Source organism: Diadema antillarum, unplaced genomic scaffold (genome assembly GCF_040938485.1).
Source record: "Diadema antillarum isolate AM-2024a unplaced genomic scaffold, OU_Dant_1.0 seq00001984_RagTag, whole genome shotgun sequence".
NCBI classification, from domain to species: domain Eukaryota; kingdom Metazoa; phylum Echinodermata; class Echinoidea; order Diadematoida; family Diadematidae; genus Diadema; species Diadema antillarum.
Window position 1 is genome coordinate 193351 of NW_027272642.1, and position 23549 is coordinate 216899.

General features: G+C 37.9%; 1 protein-coding gene across 1 annotated transcript; it reads right to left on the reverse strand.

Annotated features, from left to right (window-relative positions):
- Positions 1-309: 309 nt before the first annotated feature.
- LOC139713483 (sialate:O-sulfotransferase 1-like) lies at positions 310-16165 on the reverse strand. The gene is made up of 6 exons (XM_071625211.1): positions 15931-16165; positions 14980-15155; positions 2816-2993; positions 1972-2148; positions 1222-1431; positions 310-701 (listed from the first exon to the last, which is right to left on the reverse strand). Exons 1-6 carry the CDS (start codon positions 16163-16165, stop codon positions 310-312), a joined length of 1368 nt encoding a protein of 455 aa, XP_071481312.1.
- Between the last annotated feature and the right edge of the window lie 7384 nt (positions 16166-23549).

Consider the following 23549-nt stretch of genomic DNA (forward strand, 5'->3'; position numbering starts at 1 on the left):
CCGAAAATCACATTTCTGCCCTCGTATCATCCGTGTTCGACACTTCATTTGCCAATAATGTACGATGAACTTGCCGAGGCTTTTGTAGATTACGTCAATGCAACCGAATGAACAAAGTAATGTATCTGACCAATAAAAATCTCTGAGCTGTCGTTAGAACCGATAATCAGTACCAGTCATTCGAAGACCCATCCACAAACTTATGCCTCCGGTGCGAGTGAGGCAAAAGGAAAGACTGGCTGCGTTATTGCTCTCTGTCAATCATGATTAAAGATCCATATCATCATTTTCTATAAACAAGTACAAGAGTTAGAAGAGATCTTTGATCTCCAGATAGTTTCTCGGCAGCGTCTTTCGGCTCCGTTTGTACAGGGTTTTGTTCACCATCCGGATGCTTGCGTCAATTTTTTTGCGCATTGATGTGGTGAACGGGTCTCTGGTGAGGTAAACGCGCGTGACCCTTCCGTGGTTGCCCAGGGAGACGCCCGTCTGCGTCGAGGACGGATGCTCCTGGGTGGCGCAGACGACGCGCTCGCGGTTGAGCGTACGGTTCAAGAAGACCACGATGTCGGAGACTTGGGCAACGGTGGAACTTTCCAGCTCCTCGTAGATAATCGGGAGACATCGCTTTTGGTTCTGGAGCCACTGCATGTTCATGGACTTCCAGCGATCGATTTGATTGTTCACAAACGTTGCCCAATCTAAAAGGTTTTTGATTGTGATGAAGGAAAAAGAAAAAAGAAAAGCAAAAAGATAATTTTTTTTTCAATGAATAGTCATAGACATCAATGGTTTGTGTCAAACAGTAACGAAACTGACAAGAAAACATCTCTGCTGCCGTTGTTTCGTCACCCGCCCTCTGTCTGTCTGTCTGTCTGTCTCTCTCTCTCACTCTGTCAGTCTGTCTGTCCGTCTAGCTGTCTGTATGTCTGTGCGCCTCTCTCTCTCCCTCTCTCTCCATTGACGTAGTTGATATGCTCAAATTCTGCCGGTGGAAAAAAAAAAAGGTCTTATCTATTCTACTTGAGCTCTTGAAGCCCCTAGTCCCTCCGTCATCATTTCTAGTTTAGGAGAAAAAAAAAACAACAACAACCCACAAATCTGTAACATTTGTACAGTTGTTGATGTTGTTGTTGTTGGTTTTTTTTTCCAGTCTTAACAAATTATTTAGCCCTCCTTCGTGTAGAAAAAAAAAAGGAAAAAAAAAAACTCTCAGGATACCTGATGAGGCGAAATATTCCACAGCTTGCTCCGGTGCACCCTGGGAAACCGACGGCTGCCTTCGGAAAGCTTCGGCTACGATCGCTCGATAAGGATTGCGAATGAGGAGAACGGCACCCTCAAACTCCCGCACGTGCGAAATACCGAACTGGTGGGTTTTGATACAGATCGTGCGACGGTCTCTGTAGTCACTATTCCCGCCGAGGAAAACTGAAAGGCAGAAAATATGTAACACTTTTAAGAGACAATACATGATTGATGGTATTGTTAGACTCATATTTCTTAAGAAGCTTTACGACTTGTAATATATCCAGTGCTAATTTATTATATGATCAATAAAAATTGTCATCAAACATAGAGGTGTAGATGTAATTGTAATACATGTATAATACACACACACACACGCACACATAATTTTATGTTCCATACAATAATTGAAATATGTAATGCCTTAAAATGATACCGCTCTCGTCGGTGTTTCAAGAAACGCTAAAACTTAAAGTCTTATGACTATGTATGATTCCAACAAAATTTGACGGAGCCTAGAAGTCCGCATCTTGCGTAGCCTTTTGCAAAGGCAGCTCGCAATGGACTCGCACACAACTCACAATTGACTCGCACGCACGCAGCGATCGGATCGGAGTACACTCGCAGCTCGCCGCTCTCGCTCTACGTGTGCTAGTCCACTGCTCTCACTGTGTGCGTGTCCTGAAATTATAGCGAGCTGCCTTTGCAAAAGCTTCTTCTTACCTTTCTTTGATATCTCCATTTTCCGCTCTGTGTCCCAGTACGTGCTTCCAGTATATACGCCAGTCGCCTTCTCGATGAGCTGCCTGGTCCACGTGTTACCCGATCGGGGGAAGGACGCCAGTGCTATGAGCGGGAATGTTCCCCGCTTACCAAGCTCGATGTGAGTGCACCTTGGATCTGAATAAAAATGCGAAACACAATTCTGTGCCTTTTCTGTGCCAATGAATCAAATGTGCACTAATTTCACACACATATCTATGGTCAGAAATAAATGTGGCACACAGGGGGGTAAACAACATGTTTTTTTTTTTGTTTTTTTTTTAAGCAATGATATTTTCACTGTATTATATTCTCTTTTTTCACTTCAAACTTTGCACTCCAATTTTATGTAATGTGATAAATCAAGAATGCATTGTTTCACATTATGATTCGCTTTTCTTGTACATTTTACTACATGCGATACATAGGCCTATAGGTCGCATGTCAAATCTCAGTATGGGCAAAATTACGTACAATTCTATAAAACTGCTCATAACAAAAGTCTGAGGAAAATCTCACAATCGATGTAAAAGTTATGAATTTCTAAAGTTTTGATGTTGGAACCGCTAGATGAGGAGACTACAAGAGGTTATGAAATCATGTGTGGATAACAATATTATAAAAAAGAAATTAAAGGGGATTCCACAAATATACATTTTCATGAAAATTACACATTCCATCAATCATGATACTGACATATTATGTCAAAGGTAGCAATTAACCCCCCCCCCCCTGCTTCCTGAAAGTTAGTCGAAGTCCTTTTTTATTATCCTAGAAAAGTGATTTTTTTTTCTTCAATACATACCTGCAACGGCTGTTCTGTAGACAGACATGTACATCTCCCCTCCACAATTATGTTCCGCATCGCCTGTACATGGCTGATCGCAGAGGGCGCTATCCACATACGTCAAGAAGGGGGATTTCGCTGAGACCTCGGTGCAGTGGCATTCTCTCCCTCGACTTAATGCAGCGTAGGTAAATACCTTTGGGAGGCAGCAAAAAGAATAAAGAACACCAACTGAGCGAGAAAATGAAACTCGAACGATTACTAGTGGCTTGTAAACGCTTCTAGAATATCAGTCATCATATTCTTTTATTCATGTCTTTATTTTCAAGTAACCCTCACCACCAGCCTCCTACAAAAATAATAATACTGAAATAAACATCCCGCATGCAAGGCTCAGTAACTTTAACAAAATGCGAGGCTTTCCTCATATTTTATTCGATATAGTGGTATGTACCCAGCCATTTCAGTCTTTATTCAAACAATAGAACAAAGTTTTGGAACAATATTACATGAACATCAGCCTATTCCTTTGGCTAACAAATTAGTATTAAACATAATAGATATACTCTTCCCCTTCTTACAAATGTAATTACATCTTCAAAGAGAGCATAGTCTTTGCCTTTGAACCTTTTTTTTTTCAAGCAGATTATTGTACCATACATAATTATTATGCTGTTAATCATCATCATTTTCATCATCACCTGCAAAGTGAAACAAAACTTCACTAGACATTACGCCATACAAATGTTATGAATTATTGTCAAACAAAACGTCATCAGGTATTGCATCAGTTATAAAAGGAATGTAACATTTTGAATGTAGTAGGCCTATTAAATATTTCGATAGTTGTTATTTATCTTTTTTATGAGAGGACTGCATACTAGACATGCTAGAAGCTCTGCCTTTCAGCAGTCCTCTCCATATCAAAAAAAAAAAAAATGTTTCGGAGTTTACATTAAAGAATCTGCACCCTACAAGCAATGCTTCTATGTACACTGTTAGAAAAAAATCAACAAGGTTGTTTAAAATTTTAAACAACCACAAGTTAACCGGTGAATCGCTCAACTGTTGTTTAAAAATTAAACAACACGTAGTTGTTTAAACTTTTAACCCTTTGTTGTTTAAAAATTCTAAACAACTGTTGTTTAAAAGAAATTTAAACAACTGGGTTGTTTAAAAACGTTGTTTAAAAATTTAAACAACTGTTGTTTACAAGTCATTTCATACAACTGGGTTGTTTAAAAAAAGTTGTTTAAAAGTCTAAACAACTGTTGTTTAAATGTAATTTTATACAACTGAGTTGTTTAAAAAAAGTTGTTTAAAACTCTAAACAACTGTTGTTTAAAAGTCAGTTTATACAACCGGGTTGTTTAAAAGTAATTCTATACAACTGGGTTGTTTAAAGCAAATATTAAATATTCATGTTTAGAATTTAAACAGTTCTTAATCCCATATTACTGTACAACTCACTTGTATATAAGCACAATAACACAAATATTTATTTTTTTGGCCAATTATATATTTCAGCACATTTTCACTGTCTATATTGCTGACATCGTATCATTAGAAAACCTTCAATCGGTCAATATGTCCATCGATGTGCAAACTTATTACAAATAACAAATTGAGCCAATCAAGAATTGTCTCATCCATTTTCAGAATATTATACAGAGTAACAATTCTTCTTATACAGTTAACCTTTGATAAGTCGAAGTTCTCGAGAACCGAGAAAAATGTGTCGACTTGCGCGGATTTAGTAAATATATGCAGTTTGACTGCAGAGGAAAAATCACGAGCTTTTGTTATGCTTGAGTTAAGTGATTTCCCAGCTGAATTGACCTCGACTCATCTAAAGATTAGTGTATTGTCAAATGTACATTTTGATTCCACTTACATACAAATGGGGCGCTTAACGCCGTAAAAATCACATTTCACAATATTTCAACTAAACTGCAATGACAAATTGAATTTGAAACATGCAATAATTAAAGAATTAATTATTATGCATAACATGGATGTGTTCAGCTTGAGATTATCTATACCTGTGCCACATTGAATATTTTGTTGCTCCATTTCTCATATTGTGTGGGTGCATGGGGACCATCAGTTGCCATCAGATGGGTCCAAAAGGGCTAACTGAATGAACAGTACACAGAGAATGTAATTTTTCAGAATGCTTTTACAGTCCAATGCACACCTTACAGACACATTATCCAGTTTTATAGTGATCATACCCTGACAAGACAAGATAAATCTTGAATGAGTCTTATTTCCTGGAATAATTATCTGATTTTCTTAGAACCACTGACTTTGTTCTTGAAGTGTTTGTCACTATTACATGCGCTTGGAAATCTCATAAGCGAAGCATAAGGGAATGACCCTCTAAGGATTTGCTTTTCTGTCCCAACACTGTACTTTGTTGCCCCACTAAGAAAATATTACTGAAGGTATTGCACTACACAGCTTCTCTATTAACTAGATCATTTTTAACAATGTTCAATTTGATGTAACAACATTTTGAATCATTTCAGTTGCAATGCTTTTGGGGAACATCTGCAATAGTAAGTCAGGGGTTATTAGATTATATTTCCTTGACAGTACAATGATGACTGTAAATATACTGCAGATGGAGAAACCATTCACATTAAGAAATAAGTTTTATCTCTTGTGAAAATTCTACTCCATACCCATATTCAGCATATCTGAACAGACCAAATAACATGTACAGTACATTGTAATTATAATGAAATTTACTCCTGTTTACTGGTGTAATTTGAGAAGTCATACCTGCTACCAACACATACAGTTGTTTTTTTTTTTTCATAACTGGGATGTGCCAAGTACAGCACATCTGTCCAGCAAAGATCATCTCTGTCACTCCTGTGATAGAGATGGCAGTAATGAAGATTACTCTATATACAATGAAATAAATTCATAATGGAAATATACATTCTACGAAACAGTTCATCTTGAATTTTATGAAGGCCACATTCAGTACAGAGTGTCACCTCCATTATGCTCAACAGATATGAGGTTTTAATTTCACAATTGCTATATTTCTGAAAATTGACTGTCATGCTTCAGTATAAACCTGTGAAGATCTTGCCCGATATTTCATTAAGTCACTACTATGCAAAATACCCTTTTTAATTCATTTCTAGCCCATCTTTATCACAAGTTTTCAAGGGCCAACATTACCCACTAATAGGACAATCTTCTCATGACCTTTGATCTTTCCATGTGACATGTATCCATTACTTATTGAGTTATAAACAAATAAAACATAGATGCCAAACCTTTGCTTTGACGAATGACCTAAAAGTCAACTTTGTCAATTAAACTTCTGATGACCATGAAAATCTCATTCTACGCATCTAATCTTCCTGATTTGAAGAGTTCAGGTATGTCCTGATCTCTCTCACAGAATTGGACGTCACTTTACCAGGCATTTTGTACACAACTGTCTCCACGAACTGCCAGGCAGCAAAACATTGAGCCTGGTACTCTACATGTAGGACATAATGCACTTTGAATGCACAGTCCACAGCCTTTGTCAAAGTTGGAAACAAGAATCCCTGTCTCTCTACAATAGGGAGTTTTCGCAAGCACAACGCAGCCGGGAGTTGAGCGTGTCGTGTGCGAAATTTGCTTCTGCACATGATCAAATCTGAGGAACGTCCCGTCCGGGGGAAAACGAGTACGGTACTTGGCCAAAATAGCGTTCGGTCCCAATGCTGGGCAGGAGTGAGCCAGCCAGTCAGCCAACCAATCAGCGATCTTGTCCCCACGCCTCCGTTCTGTACAGGAAAGCGAAACTGCATAGATATGGGGACGGGAGTCAGAGTACGGGGACTGTCACAAGTGATCACTTCCTCGTATTCTCGGTCTTCGCGTCGTGTAGCGAAAACTTCCTAATGACAAAGGTTTGCAGTGGCTTCTTCCAGGATCCTCCCATCAGCAAGATGAAGGGCTGTGGTCTCTGCTTCCTGTCAATTTGTCCAATGTAGAAAGCCAGGTCTGTGCCCTCCTGTAAAATGAAATGGAAGTGGAAAAGAAACATGCATATACATCTCGATAAAATCTTGAAATAATCTACGCAGAAGTGTTCGGTTGAGGCATTGGTACATGTATAATGAAGTCCATCAGAACAGATATATTTCCCACACCTCTCCAGTGTTCAAGGTAGAGTTCATAATAAAGTGCCTGGCAAAATTCTGCAACATTTCATTTGCAAACATATACCCTAAATTAGGTATTTTATGTAGTATATAACATCCATGTATTACATTTTCTATTCTTGCAAGGGCTAACCATGACCTGGCTGAATGAATTTTCAACTGTGTGGCCTTTGGGAACTTCTGAAAGGCAATTAATTTTATTGCTGGCAAGCCCAGGCAAAAAGTATTATCAAACAAAAACTACTTCTGAATTGCATTTCATTATTTTGGGTAAGTTACTTTTTCCAATACTAGTAGTATATCAATTTTGTCCACTTACATTGTAGGAACATTAAGGAGTATGCGAGGTCTTTTTTCTTTTTGGTATGGGGGGGGGGGGGGGGGGAGACACCCTGTATCACATTGGATGTATATGAGTGGTATGTGATATATTTCCAGCATCTTGCTGAATATAATTATACCATAGGTCAAGTGCAATATTTATTAATGAATGGAATATTCCTTATTGGCGACATTTGGGACCAATTTTGCATTTCATGCGAATTTTTTCCCCTTTTTATCAAAATGAAAAGGACATATTGATATTGGACAAGTGTGTGATTGAGCAGTCAGGCACAAAATAAAGTAAATATGTATGTTGACTATGTAATATAAGATTTTTTTTTTCATTAAGAAAATTATTGTGATTCACAGCATACATTAGCAACATAGTAAATTTGCATAAATATGTAGAATCCATGGACTAAACTAACAAATGAAACAGCATAAACTGGGAATTTCTGTAACTATGGACCACAGCTTGATGATTTCTATATTTTGTATTGCAATGTCAAAGTCCATCTCATCATTTTAATAAGAGGGCAACACATCACTTGTTTTAGAAGATTAGCCTCCGAACAGTTAGGTACTTACAGGTTGAAAGTCGTAGAATAACTCCGACTCCTGAAAAGAGCACTTGCCCCACACCCTCGCAGTCCAGCCTCGGCAAACTAGCGGCAGCATGCTGAATGCAAGCGTCTCTTTTTCCTCTGTGGAGCAAAATGTATGGCACAGGGGGAGTATTTTGAATGATAAGTACAAATATACCCTTTAAAAATATTAACACAATCAAGGCTGATAAAGAGAAATGCTGACAAGTATCAGCTCATATTCAGATGCTAGCTTATGTACTTTAATTGTACTTGATTGCAACCAGGATTACTAACTGTGTGTGTGTGTGGGGGGGGGGGGGGGGGGCTGTTTTAAAGTTGTTTGGAGGGTATTGTAGAAAATACTACACATTTTGAATGAGGGACTGATTCTGGCAACGGCATTTACTACCAAGACGGGCAAGTAATTGTGGATGAGTAGAGCCAAACCTGTAAGGCCAAGCATTAGAATTATAATGCTGTAATAATCATCATGCTATTCTACAAAGCAGCAATCAGAGTTACCATGAACTTGGATGAAAGAAAGTTGAATGGTGTTGACAGCCAGTGCCTTAATAAGAATAATCTTGCACTACTGTTAAGTGCTTACCAAAGACTATTGCAATATGAATGACATTTGGGCTTTTGCAGGAGGTTCATGTCATATTCTGGCATTGCATAAAGCAAGATTAGTTAATATGCATATATCTTAATTAGATTAGCAAGAGCAAGGGATGTTCAAGGTCCAGTGATTTTTATTCCAAGTAGTAGGAAAAAGAATGCAAAAACTTTAATAGTTCATAAAAGACTTCTCTGTTAATGTTATCCTACAATGACAAAAGCTTGATTATCATGTGAGTTGATCAGGCAGTGGAGAAGAAAAGGGGAATGGTAGATGAAGGAGGCAAGGACAAACCGTCTAGAAGTTTCAGTGTACATGAACCGTGTGGCCGTGAGGTGCTATAATGTGAGAGAGGGGCAGGAGAAAGCCTCTCCCAAATAATTGTCCAAGCTGTAGTTACAGTCATTAAAGCTGCACTACCGCATGTGATACAAGCTAGGAGCGAAAGAAGCTTGTATGAGCACAATTAAAGATGTTCTGAATCCACATGTCATCTCTTGAGGATTCAGTTCCAGCAGGACGAGGTCCAACATGAGCTAAGGAGGGACAATCTCCGCCTGACTGGCCTGCCAGAGGGGGCTGAGGAGACAGAGGAAGAGCTTACTGAGGGCGAGTCAAATGTTGCGAAGGAAGTTGGCTTAGACATTTGGAAAGAGGACATCTCATCTTCATGATCTTGTCATCATCTTGGGGAAAAGGCAAGAAGGAAAGAGCAGGCAGATCAAAGTCCACTTTATTGCAAACAAAAGGAACAAACTGTATTCTGGGCATTCTAGTCTGAAAGGAAAAGAGAACATGAAAAGTGTGTACATCAATGAAGATCTAAAGGCATGCAATATGTCACTCGATCAGTGCATGATAAATGCCAAGGAAGCTCATGATGTCGAATCGGCAACAAAACCAAATACGGGAACATGACATGCAAGTTGAATGATGGACAAAGCAGAGTCATCAAGAGCCCGGATGATCTCTTTGATATTGGCTTTGAAATTACAGATCCACTTCAGTTTTTGCAGGTTTTTGCGAAAGTCTTAGAAATCAATTAACAAGCATTGAATGAATTTCTCAGTCTAACAATTTTTTTTATAGTCATGTACATACTGTAAGTATTTTGTTAATGTTGTTAATAAATTCACCTCAACTCAAATGCAAAAAAGGAAAGGGTGGTACTGGGGCTGTAGATTAAAATCTCTACACAGAGCAATACTATTTAAAATGTACCTTGGGAAAGGCCATCGGTGTCACCCGTGTGACGAATAAGCAGCGTTTGCTACGATGGACATCTTGATTCCCCATACTAGAGTACTTTGTCAGCATACATGGCCATGCTGCAAACATCCTGTCTTCAGCCATGATCTCCTGGCTGAAGTCTTGCTTGATCTGTACAAATTAGGGAACAAGATTGCATTTGTAATCATATTAAGGGTGGCCCAGAAAGAATGCTATAAACCAAATGGAAAAAAATATAATACTCAAGTAATAACAAAAACATAAATGATGGAGTGAATTATGCATGATCATTAGCTTCTGCAAAAATGTTCATTCTATAAACATTTTTCTCACAAGTTTGTGTGAATTTGCACAATGTGCTTCGTTTGGCATGGAAATCTTGACAGACTGAGAAGAAAGCTCCTAATCTTTGCATAGAAACTTATTCGAAAGTGACAAAAGTGCCAAAAATTGGTTCCAAACCACCTACCTACACGAAACAAATAGAACTCTACTAAGGTGGTACATGTATATTATTACTACAGGCATTAAGTTTACATGTGGTGCATAGACTATATTGTGCGTTAAAAACACCACAATCTGTTTTCTGTCTTTATCTTCATTTTCTATAGGGGTTCTAGGCCTTTTTTTTTTCTACTGGAAGCTTACGTAGACCTTAATTCATCGAGCATCATTGATGGCAATGATGCTCAGTAAAGAATGAATTGCTCCAGCAAAAGTAGCAGAACTTAACTTGCACTTTACTATTGGATTTTAGGGGGTTCGTCATGTTTACAGTAGATTTTGGTTGTCCGGTTGGACCTACTACTCATCGACCGCCTAAATGTTTATTTGCTTGATAAGAATATTGAACACTGAAATTCATGCAAAAAACTTGACCTACGTGATTGAGAAAATCCAGAGCTAGGCTATCAAATGCCTTTGTTCCCTTTTCGATTCGAAGTTTCAGTGCAAAAATATCGCCATCGAACTTACGTGGCCTCGTTTCAGCTCCCCGCGGTAACGCTCCTTGAGATCGACCGCTGTTTTTGCATTGACAATGCACGCAAACCGAGTTGTATTGAACACCGTGTTGTACGAAGCTTTTTAGAAACTTCCATAGACATTACATTACGATTCGGTGAAAATATTCATTCGAAATTTTGTCCTTGATTAAAACCATTAACTTTGTTAATGAACAGTGAATTTTCGCGTTTTCCCACACCATCCTCATCAACAGTCAAAGCCAATCCATTGTTATGTGCTTTGCGTGCAGTGAAGTGCGTACTAGTACTAGAACTCTACTCTGTATGCGTTCAGTGCGCCAATTAATACACGGTCGGTTTATTACAAGAGGGTGGTCGATGTAGTAGGGCTATCATACAGCCGACCATGGCGTAAAAGTTCTAAATTATGAGGTAGGAAATGAACGAGACAGGTCATTGTGTAATTGAACTTAGTTAGCACTAGCACTAGCAGTCTAAAATATAGGCCCGGGCCTAGCCCTTGACTAGGCCCTAGCACTACCTAGCTAGGCCCTAACCGTCACGTTAGACCCTATGCCTAACTACAATAACTTGGGCATATGCCCTAACTTGTTAGATATCTACATCATCGAACTCGGACACTGCGCCTATACTTGTGCATGATGTGATACGGTTGCCTGTTACAACTTAGAATACTGTAGATCTACAACGAGGATCTTACACAGGCTACTGCAGTACTGTACTGTGTCAACAATGGGAATATTCCGTACGCTGATTTATATGATTAGTTTTTGTAAAAGAAATTCGTATTTTATGTGAAGTTTTGAAAATGTATATAAGGATTGAATTATGCAAGTGTTTATACAAGCACGAGTTGGTTGAAAAACATAATGTACGTACCGGTACAGATGACCTAACTTAACGTTAAACGTTAACAGTTAACATTAACAGTTTGTTAGATCTATTACGTTACATGCATGAAGGCGAGACGTAGCGCAGCCCGGCCAAGAACCCAAAGCGTGAGCCGTGACTAGCTTCATACATCATGCAAATTACAGATGGGCATGAAGCGATGTAACTATCAGTTTACTAAATAAATACCTTGGAATGACTGGAAAAGTTCTTCTATAGCTAGACCCCATTTGCTGAGAATGTTCGTGACTCCATATAGCTGCATTGCAGTCATCATCACCGCCGTCCATCATGATGAATAGCCGCGCTACTGTATAGTTATACGTACATAAACGTGTGATGTACGTGTATGTGTGTGTGAGGCGCGGTGGCCGCCCGGCGGCGATCGATTGCGACGAAGGATACATGCAGGCCCGCTGATTGGCTCATGACTATCACATGACTTTTGCCCATCAATTCTAAACAACCGTTGTTTAATTGTTTGGACAATCATTCCGAATTGTTTTTAAAGTTCACATAAGAAGCCGATCGCCAAAAACTGGACTGTTTGTGTTTTTGAAAGGCTTATTAACCATACTTTCCTATCTCACATCTTTCAAACCCCTAAAAAGGTTGGTTTTTGAGGAATATGCGTTCAAATTTCGTCAAAATATCGAAGCCTTATTCCCCGTTGAGTCAAGACCCCTAGATTATGATGTCACGTAAGGGTATTCCCTCTTATGTCCACGCAAATGCAGTGCTGTCAAAGCTTTAAAATTGCGTCATATCGCTCTCTTATGATGGATTTTATGTTCTAATTTGTTTAAGAATTATTAGAAAAAAATGTTCTAGTGAACGATTTTTTGATACATCACATAATATTCAGAAAATTTAGAATTTTGAGAGGACTTTTTTAGTTTTATTTTGGTTGGAAAAATAACGTCCCGCGTAAAAGATTAATCCGCGAGTGATGCGACTCTGTACGTGCCAGCGCGCGGTACGGTGCGGACGCCAGATGCTGCCAGCAAAGAGCTACCTCTGTGTGTGTGTGTCACTACGTGTGTGTGTGTATGTGTTGTGTATGATGTGCATATCGAGGCAGGAAACTGGGCTGGTGTCGCTTACGATAGCTCCTATAGGCCTACAACACGCATCACAGCATAGCACGCACCCTGTACTGTACATATCGGATACAGTCACGCTCACAAATCACGTACGTCTTGCAAAACAACCAGACTAAATTTCTGTCTACTATTATTAGTTTACTTGTGGATTGGTTATGATCTTATCGTTGTTCATTTATATGGCATTTATATTTCGAAAGTGCACTCGCGATGCTCGAGTCACTGGCACTATAAAGCCGAGAAGTCGGTTGTGAATACAATCATGTCCGCTTAGCCAAAGTGCGAACGTAACCATGCTCGCCATGCCGGCTGCCCTGGCTTGCAATCGCGATGCTCTCTCGTCCGCTCGGCTCCCCGAATTTTACCGGCGGGGCTGCCTAGCTGCTGCTAGCTAGCTGCGCCTGCATACATACGCGGGGTTCGTACGTGTTGTAGGGCGCTCAATACGGTACATGTGAATCGAATGTAAACTGAATACCGAGCACGTACGTACGCACGCAGCGCACACAGGGTATGACAACACATAGGGGGAGTGGCTTCTGCGCTTGTTACGCGTATTTTCTAACCGCTGTACGCTCATTATCTGATCGCTGGAGATCCACACGCGAATGCAGCTTTTCGGCGTTGTTTGCAAACATGATTTGGGTCACATTTTCATGCGTGCTCGTAAAAAAATGGGGTGATATTGCTGTGATTTCAAAGTTAAATTTCTCAAGATAGAAACATCATTTCGCCATGAAATTTGAAATATGTCTTAATGAATATGTCTAAAATCGAGACGAGGAGCATCCCCGTCGTTTGCCATTCCATCTCCATCGAAAGGCAGCGGCTCATAGGGTTGCGGCACCCGTGGCCCTGCCGCTGCTTCCCCGGCTGGATTGACGTCGACAGCACCTTGCTCTCCCACTTCTCCATCGTCCTCTCCCCAGCTTACATCTTCCCAACTTCCATCGTCCTCGTCTATATTCTCGTCCCCTTCTCTGCTTTTGTCGCTTCATTCCTCTTCACTAACGTACTCCTCAAAGTCCATAAAAAGATCACTCTGATAACTCACTGTTCTCGGCCATTTTCGGAAGGAGTGAAAGCTCAAAATTGATCGACGCGAAATTTCGAAACGAACCGCTATGAAAAAGTTACGATGATACAAATGTGAACCGCACGTACGTACGTACAATGCATACGATACGAGCTGCGAGGTGATACGTCATACCGACCGACGGCCGACCGGATCTACTTTCGCACCAAAACTATGAGGAGAAAATTGTGATAATTGTGTGAAATTTGGGCTTGTTGCAGATCATAGTAATACAAAATAATTGTTTGAGAAGAAGCAGTTCATGATAATACTATTAAGTGTAGACAAACAGTAAAGAGTTGGTGTCAAAAGTATAAATAGCAGAGATTTCAGACTTTGAAAAAAAATTGACAGAAATTCTTTCCCGATGCCAAATGCTTTTCTACAGAGCATCCGGGGCCCGTGGCTCTAACTACCCTGGCGTGACGTCACAACTTTTGGAGTCCCGTACTGTGGCTGGTTTTCGAGGGGGAGGGAGGGGGATGTTTGGGACTTGCAAATAGCGGATATCTAGATGCTTGCGGGGATTTGAGCCAAACTTTTTGCATAATTGGTCAATTACCAACATATATTTCATCTACAAACGAATTTTACGAACATTTATTCCCTTCATATAGGATCTTTAAACAACCACTGTTTAAGGCAATCAAGCTCCAATTTTCTATATTTAAACAACATTGTTTAGAATTTTAAACAACAATATTTTAAACAACGAAATTTTACACAGCGTTCTAACAGTGTAGATTCCTCATATTTCACATGTTTTATTGTCTCATAAGCTGTACTTGACAATAGTCATATCCATGCCTTTGTATTGTGATGTTTATGTTTTATGTATTTTTTTTTGAAATGTGGAATATGGAACAATAAAAACAAACAAACAAAACAAAAACAAAGATATAGCATTTGTTTGTGTCTCTGTTAACAATCAATTTCCTCTGTCTTTTATGTTATCATGCTAATTACATCATTGTGCTGATTTCGTGCCATTATGATTTTTCATACTCAAACATTTCATTGTATCCTCAATTTGTTGGAGATGAAATATAACAACTTAATTGAACTTTAACTAATGAGGGTTACAAAGAGTTACATCAAATGCGCATGGATATTAACGCTAATTTGTAGAAAACAAAAACATTTTTGGTTCGTAAACGTTAATAAGTAAAGCATGAGTAAGTCTACTCACGAGTTGTATGCACACTTCTATACAGGCTTCAATCGTCATACTATCAGCTTTCTTTGTTAATACCATGTCCCCTGTGATGACCTCTCGCATGGCGTCTACTTCCGGTCTCGGTACGCATGCGCGGTAAAGAGCAGGACTGTCTATAGATGTCCATGTTAACCAGGTTTTATTCAGAGCTGCGAAGAAAGAGGTATATACAGTGACAAAACAGAGATAAGAATAAGACTTTAAGCCCATGTTGTATAAAAGAAGAATTAATGATAAACAAGATAATATCTACAATCTGTGATTATATCATCATGCTTGTTAATTCTTTTTTTATTCTCACGATGATATTACTCAGTCAAAATTGGAAGATTATGTCGCCTACCAAGAAACAGATTGCGAGGAATTGGGGCAAGAGAACCTGAAGGCTGATTCAGAACTTTAATTTTTCTGAAAGGGATGTCATTTATGATCTTTATTAAAAATGGCCTATGTATTTATTATAAGTATGCACTGTATTTATGACAAAGAATGATAACGGTCATATTGTTAATAATGATTACTACAATAATTACATATTAATCATGCGCAATTAATAGGAAAAAACTGAATGACGCGTAACAATATGAAATTAAGACAGAAACAAAGGTATAGGAATAGATGACATATATTTTTATGTCTTAACTTAAAAAATCACAATACAAAAAAGCACACAGAATTAAAAGGGATCATGAATAGCATAAATCAAATTAAAGCTTCGTTTTTGCTCTGCTTGCTTCCTTTAAATGTTGCTGGCCAAAGATTAAGAAATTGCTAGTGAGCGGTGTCTCATTTACGTTAATGTATGAAAAAAAACGTTGTTTGTTTGTTTGTTTGTTTGTTTTGTTATTTATTTATTATTATTACTATTATTATTATTATTATTTTTTTTTTGGGGGGGGGGGGGGTCCTTTGTGTTTCACCCACAGGAAATGTAGTCTGACGGTATCCCTGCTTTCTTCTTCACTTCTTCCAGCAATTCGCTGGTCCTCTTCACCTCCTGCCTGTTTGACATATCGAGGGAGAGAGCGAGCTCATTGTCGGTTTGTTCCTCGCGAAGGTGCAGACCAATCAGGTAGCCGAACAGAAAACACGCTAGGATGACCAGGATGGCTTCTCGCCACACATTGTGTCTCCCTTTGCGGGAGCAGCGAAAAATCATCGCAGACTCAAAACAACACGATTTCTTGTAAACCTTCGTGGAAATAAAAACACAAGGAAGGAGTAACAGAAAGAGATAGATAATATGTGTCTCTGTGTGTATGCTCCCAAGAACATGCTTTTTGTAGATAGAGTTAGTTAGTTATTAGATATAGATAGATTCATCTATTAATTGATTTATTGACAGAGAGCAAAAAACAAAACAAAACAATGGAGAACAAATCAGTATTTCCTTGTTCCAAGTGATAAACGTCTTTGCGTGTTTCCCCAGCCTGTTCCCATCTCGTGTCGGTTTGTAATCATATAATTTTATCATCATCATTCTTAGGCTCATGATAACATTATCTTAATCATCATCATCATCATCATCATCACGATTACATAAGTAATATTTATCATCATTGCTTATATTCTATACTTCATAGAGCTATCTTTGTCACTATTGCTCAAATAACTTCAAGCCATACAGGACGAACAAATTATGTGCAGTACATGGACACTGCTATACTGTAACGCAGCATTATTCTATTCTTTTTTTCACAAGCACTACAGATATAAGGATTCAGATCATAAGATCATATACAACCATCCAAAAGCTGTAATCATATATGCAAGAAAACACAAAACTGTCAACGTTCTATAAACTGAACTATCAAAGACAAAGAGAGGAAGAGTCCATTCGGCCTATACATGCTGGAATTTACTAATGTCTTGACAAAGACACAGCCGGTTATAAAGAAACATGGTCAGATGTTCATGTTCAAATTGGGTAACCAATTCAGGAAAAGCAATTTGCGACGGTCTCTCGCTGAATATATACGACTGACACACACGCATACTAGTCTAATGCTTATCACCACACACTTCTCCCTATTGTCGCTTTTTCTCTATTTCCGCCAACAAAATTAAAAGCTATACAATTGATCAAAACAAGGAGAAGTGCTATACAATGCAACTACTATCGGGCATGCCATACCCGAAAAGGCAGCTAGATTTCAATAAAAAACAAACAAACAATTCACTCCGCCGTTACTTACCTCTCGTTCTGAAAGGGGCTGTGATGTCATACCTCACCAATTAGCATTTGTGGCGGCATCTGCAAAATTTTGAAGAAATTTGTGTTCTACAATGCTGTAAAATATTGCCCTATCTATCTTGACAGTATCTGAGAACATGAGGATATCATTCTTGATAGATTTAATACTTAGGATGTAAATTGGGTCATTTTATTCTTGATTATCTTCAATTTAATTCAAGGCATTTCTATCTAAAATTTAATTCAAATGCCAGTTACCTCCATCCAGCAAGAGTTAAACTAAATGCAAAGTCTACATAGGAGGCGTTACACAAATCATATTGTTTTCTTGCGATTTGCAAGGAACACACAATACAGTGTGTATCATATACAATAAAGTCAAATATCCGAGAACAGCAATATTTAGTTTTTAATGTTGGCAGAAAAGTAAGTATGAACAGGAGTGGTCAACTTAGAAGTATTTAGGGCTTGTAAAAAGGGAATAACTTGATACGTTATAATTATGTAACTAAATATTGTCCAGCATCTATTCATGTACAGCTATGGCATAGCTGTGGACGCCAAACACCAAATAACGTCCTATGAATTCTAAAAATGACCATGTTGAGTGCGTCAGTGCTATGAACATTGGTCCTTAATATTGGCGAAATTCAACCGTAACCTGAATACATGTATTTTGCCAGTGAGTAAATCCGCAGTACATGAATTCAGAATGAAGGAAACTTGTGGAACAATAGGTTAGGTTGGATATACTCATCTTGATTTAAAAAAGAAGAAGACAAAAACAAAAACAAAAACAAAAACAAAACAAAACAAAAGAATTACAAAACGAAACTGCGATTTACAACATCATTCACATAATATATCGTAAGATCCACTAAACACTGCAGAATTTTGTAGCTAGGAAGTGACTTGTGTTTAACACGACCTTTTTTTTTCTTTTTTTCTCTAGTATTACACAAATTATGCATCGTCTGGTTGAGGAAGTAAACGTGCCAAACACAGTCATGACGTCACTCAGTCGGTCTGTCCTAAGGTTAAAGGGTGATCTGATGAGGAGTTTACATTCAATGATCTTAACTGCTGTCTTGCGATGGTTGTGCTATATCGCTAGTAGGCCTACATGTTCGATTATAGCCACTTTTCTCAACTAATCTGTAATACAACCAAATTTCGTGTAAAGGTTTCATCCGATGCCATCAAAACATGATTTCTATCTTAACTGTATTAATTAAAAAGAAGAAAAGCCCAAGTGTAAGGGGTGAATTATTGAAGTAATGATTTCAGTATTTTATCTGTTTGTTTGATTTGCTTTTTTAATGATTATGATGTACGTCCCCTGGCCTCTTTGGAAGAACGCGGTTGAGATGTGATTAGATTAAAGTGACAATGCCATAATCATACAACAATTAGATGCTGTGATATACCATCCATGCATGTGTGTTCATTCCCACGAAGGAAAGAATATCACGTAAAGAAGGTGAAACTTCATCTGCAGGGCAGAAATACTGAAATGTACATTGGCAGATGTGTCAAAAAACAGACCCCTTCCCACTTCCCCCATTGTCATTGTCACTTTCCCGCAGGTGAGCCGAAATGATAATCCATCTAATAGAGAAAATGTGTAATTAAGACTTACCAAGGTAATCTCCTTCACCGTGACAGTATTGTACGCTGTCTTGACCGAGGCACTTCAACACATACAGTATCCTGAATGTGAAGACATTTATAACTGACGGTAATACGTACCTGTTCACGTCATCAGAGCCCTGTTCTCAGCACCGTCCTGATGATATCGTCTGCACAGAGCATGTCTCCGCTCAATTCATTGTTTTGTGTCGCTGGGTGGATTGAGTACAAGGAGTAGATGTTTGAGGAAAGTCAAGAGGAATGTAAACACCTCATGCAGACGTGTGCGATACTAACTGACGTGCCTGAGCTATTGATCGGTTGATCGGTCGACCGCCTTATTCTTATGCAGATGATTGACCAAGCCTTAATCTTTCTTTACCTCATATAGATTTATGACCGGGTGTACAGTACGTACATGCATACATGTGCGTAGATGCATAGAGCATAATATTATAATCCTGTCCCCCTTACTTCGGAAATTGTCTTTACAGTTCGGTTTTGTTGAACTAAAAGTTCCCTACTCGGAAAATAATTGACGAAAAGAAACGAACCGTAATAAGATCATGGCTTTGCATATTCCATGTATAGCATTTACTATCCTTGAGAAAAGGAGGGATAGAGGATCGAGGGAGATAGGACAGAAATATTTAGTGCAAATGAAAAGGCAGCGCGAAGTAGAATTTGAATAAGATCATCTTTTTTTAATATATATTTCTTTCTTTCTTTATTGATGTATTCCCCCACACTCACACACGACCAGGAGGTGGGTATGAGTGAATGGCAAGGTGTGTGTGTGTGTGTGTGGGGGGGGGGGGGGGGCAGGGGAGCTGATCGCAACGTTCTTCGACATGCTGCCCATCGCACTCACCCTAACTTACTTTTTACTTCACTTAAAAATGTGCGTGTATACTGTCCACTGTCCCATACACGATGGCGGCTGAAGGTTATGTTGAAAAAGGAAAATACAAACGACAACACGGAAGTACCCGAAAACATCTTTTAAAACTCAGAGGAAACAAGCAATAGAGAATATCAGTAAGTGTAAAAAGACGAATGACTTAGTAGAGAGATTGCATGTCATTAAGAATTTAATAGCATTACAAGCAATCGTGGAGTTTTCTGTTGTTTTGAGCTGTCGTTACATTTCAGTAACGATTTGTCAAATATATGTCCATGTCCACTTCTCACCCATGGCCTGTTTTTTTTTTTTTTTTTTTTTTTTTTTCACAACGGGCCTAAACTGTAAATAAATTAAAACGATGTGAACCATGTAAGATGAGGCCAAAAAGAAAACAACACAAACACACACAAACAAACAACAAGTTGCCAGTTCTTACTAAAAAACAAAAATGCAAGTCAATCGACCAGCACTGAAAGCGAGTAGCTGCCGAAAACACTTTACAGAAAGAACTACTAGTATACATCTAAGACCGGTTTTCCGTGAGTTATCATTAAGAGGATAGTGTATTTTGGAGGGAATAATTATTACCACAAAAAAAAAAAAAAAAAAAAAAATCCAAAGACTGTGAGATTCAATACAAATAGGAAGCAATTTGCGAGATCTGAATAGCATACATGCATGAATACAACCAAAGGGAAACTGACTGACTGAAGGATAATTATGAATGAAGATTGAGCGAAAAAATGGGATCCTGATGGAATAACATTCATTGTCTTTTGTTGATCATATATATATATATATATATATATATATATATATATATATATAATATACATATATATACTGTAATATATACATATATAATATATATATATATACATATATATATATATATGTATATATATATATGTATATATATATATATATATACATATATACATATATATCGTCGCTGGGGTGACAAGAACTTGTGTCTGCAATTTTGGTGAAAATGACTTTTTTGAATTAATGGTCAAATAGTGGGATAAGTGATGTCCTGCCCAAATCCCAAGTGTCTTACTCCAAAAATGAAGCCACCACAGCATGTCAAAGGAAAGGCTTTCCCATTCGCTATAGTGCTTTGGCCGCCATGTGTTTTGGCTCTCCTGAACATTTGACATTTTGCAGATACGAGGACTTGTCGCACCAGCGACGATATATATATATATATATACATATATATAAAGAGTTTGTTCGCAAAAACCGATGTCCATTTTTGAAGATTTTGAAGTACGGTCTCTGTCATAAAGTACAAAATAATACCTTTTAAATGATATATTGGTAAGTACATATAAAGGTACATTTTTGAAGTTATGGTCAAAAGAAGCAAAAATTTTGTTATTATTCTCTTTATTTTTCTCGACCGTTAATTGCAAATATCTCCATTTGGCAAATATGGACTTATCAGTTTTTGCGAACAAATTCTTCATATATAAATATATATATATGTATATATATACATATATATGTATATATATATACATGTGTATATATATATACATGTATATATATATATATATATATATACATATATATATATATATATTATCATAGTACATGCATATATTTACAGGTTCATACCTGCCAACCCTGAGACTAAATAAATCAAAACAAACAAAGAAAGATTATTTGAAAATCTGAACTTTCATAAATTTCATATACTTTACCATCAACATATATTTCTAAAATCAGAACACAATGAAATTAATGCAATTTCTTTCCGCGAAAAATGTGAATATTCGGCAGGTATGCAGGTTGTCTAGCCACACATTACAAGAAGAAAAAGTCTGCACACAAATGCAAATTTTGTTATAAATCATTAATGTATTTTGGACAGATGCATCCACAGTATTTCAAATGTACAATGCTTTTCATAGTAAAGTTTTTATGCCTGAACAAAATGAACATACCATGGAGAAGTACATACACAATTAGAGAGATCTTTTCAGCAAGAAAAAGATATGCACACACAGAAGTACAAAATTAGTCTTCAGTCAAAATGAAACATGCTTTTTTGTTGATGCTCTGGTTACAACCCTTCACTGTCATACAATAAAATATATTTAATGCAATACAATCTGTAGCATAGCATTACAAAGGGATATGATAGCTCAGTCCTAAAAATTAGTGCATAATTATAAAACCGCTGTGGCTGGAAATTTAACAACTGGACATTACTTCTATAGACAATCGGCCAGGCATCTCATTTACGTAAGAAGATAAATAAATACGAACATACCACAAAAAACAACAAAACAGGACAAACACTGTGAAATTATTTTGATACTCTTTCAGGAAATGTTGGATCATCTTTCACTATTTTGTCATAATGGTTATTAAAAAAGAAATGGCACTCAATAGGAGATGGCAATTAGGTACTACTTTGGACTGTTAGTGTATGGCATTACACAGCACTGGAAGTGGGAGTCTTTCTAATTTAGCACCACTCCTGGTATAATGTGGGTAACTCAAATAGAAATCACCTCAAAATGGATACCATCTCACATTAATCAAGTTTATAGCATGGCCAAATTGTTGTCTATTCCATCTCAAAAACTGTCAGGGAAATGGTACAGTTTTTGTAAAGGGAAAGAGAGAGAGAGAAGCAATTAATACAAAACAAAACAAAACCCTAAACAAAACAGAGATATGACAAACTGTTTACTCTTAAAGCAGGTTGAAGAAACAAGACTTATAAAACTCCTAAGCAGTGATATCACTTGCATAGTCCATAAAGGGTATTGGGCTGGTCCACAAATTAAGATTATGAGTATAGTCAAAGCTGGACAGAACAAAACCTTGGATTAACAACAATAACAAAAGGAAGAAAAAAAATTCATTAAAAAACACAAAAAGGACCCCACGGTTTAATATAACCTGGCATGTCTGTATGAAGAATTGCCTGAACAGTGGCACCAGTCACACACACATGATATTATTCTCCAGGTTCAGTAGGCAAAGACAAAGACCATTATGACTGTGTGCTGACAGCAGCAACATGGTTATACTTTTGTAGTGGGTGGAGGATGGCTTATTTCACTAATGCCCAACCAAGGGAGTGTGCATTATCGGTTTTATAACAGGGTGCTGGTGATTTAAATTCTGTGACAGTCATTTTATTTTATTTTTTTTTTGCAAAGATACCCAGGCCGGCACCTGCTGCGAGTTATCAAATGAACCACGTACACAAACGGTTGCGATGCAGTTTGAATACACTGGGAATGCAGGTGGGTGCTGACGAGAGGTTGTTAGCACCAGTCATTAGTATACTAATGCCTGGTGACATAGGAAATTTGGATCTTCATGAAAAATAAAGGACTGGCCACATGATCATTCAATCAATCACTTGATAAGTAGTAGATCATTTGAGAAGGATCCATGTGACCTGTTTATGAATTGGTAAAATGATTGAGGTACACTAAAATCATACCTGTGTATACTAATTATTCTTAAGAAAATGACTAATAGGTGATTGCTTTGCATAGAAGCAAACAGTATTCTTATTAATCAAAAAAATACTGACACACAAAAATTTACGCCAAGACAAACGTCACAGGCTCGTCTACTGATTACTCAATATCACTAGTAGTTGGCAGCCATGAAAGGATAACACCATCGGTACTACCTCTACTTTTGCACCTATCTGGGGAAGGCATTTGCAGCTGTATACATTATAGTATGCACGGTGCCTCAATGCTCATCAGGGCTAGGGTAATGACTGAATTTTTACGAAAATTTGAACATTGCACCAGTGGGTGTGTGCCACTGGTTTGCTTC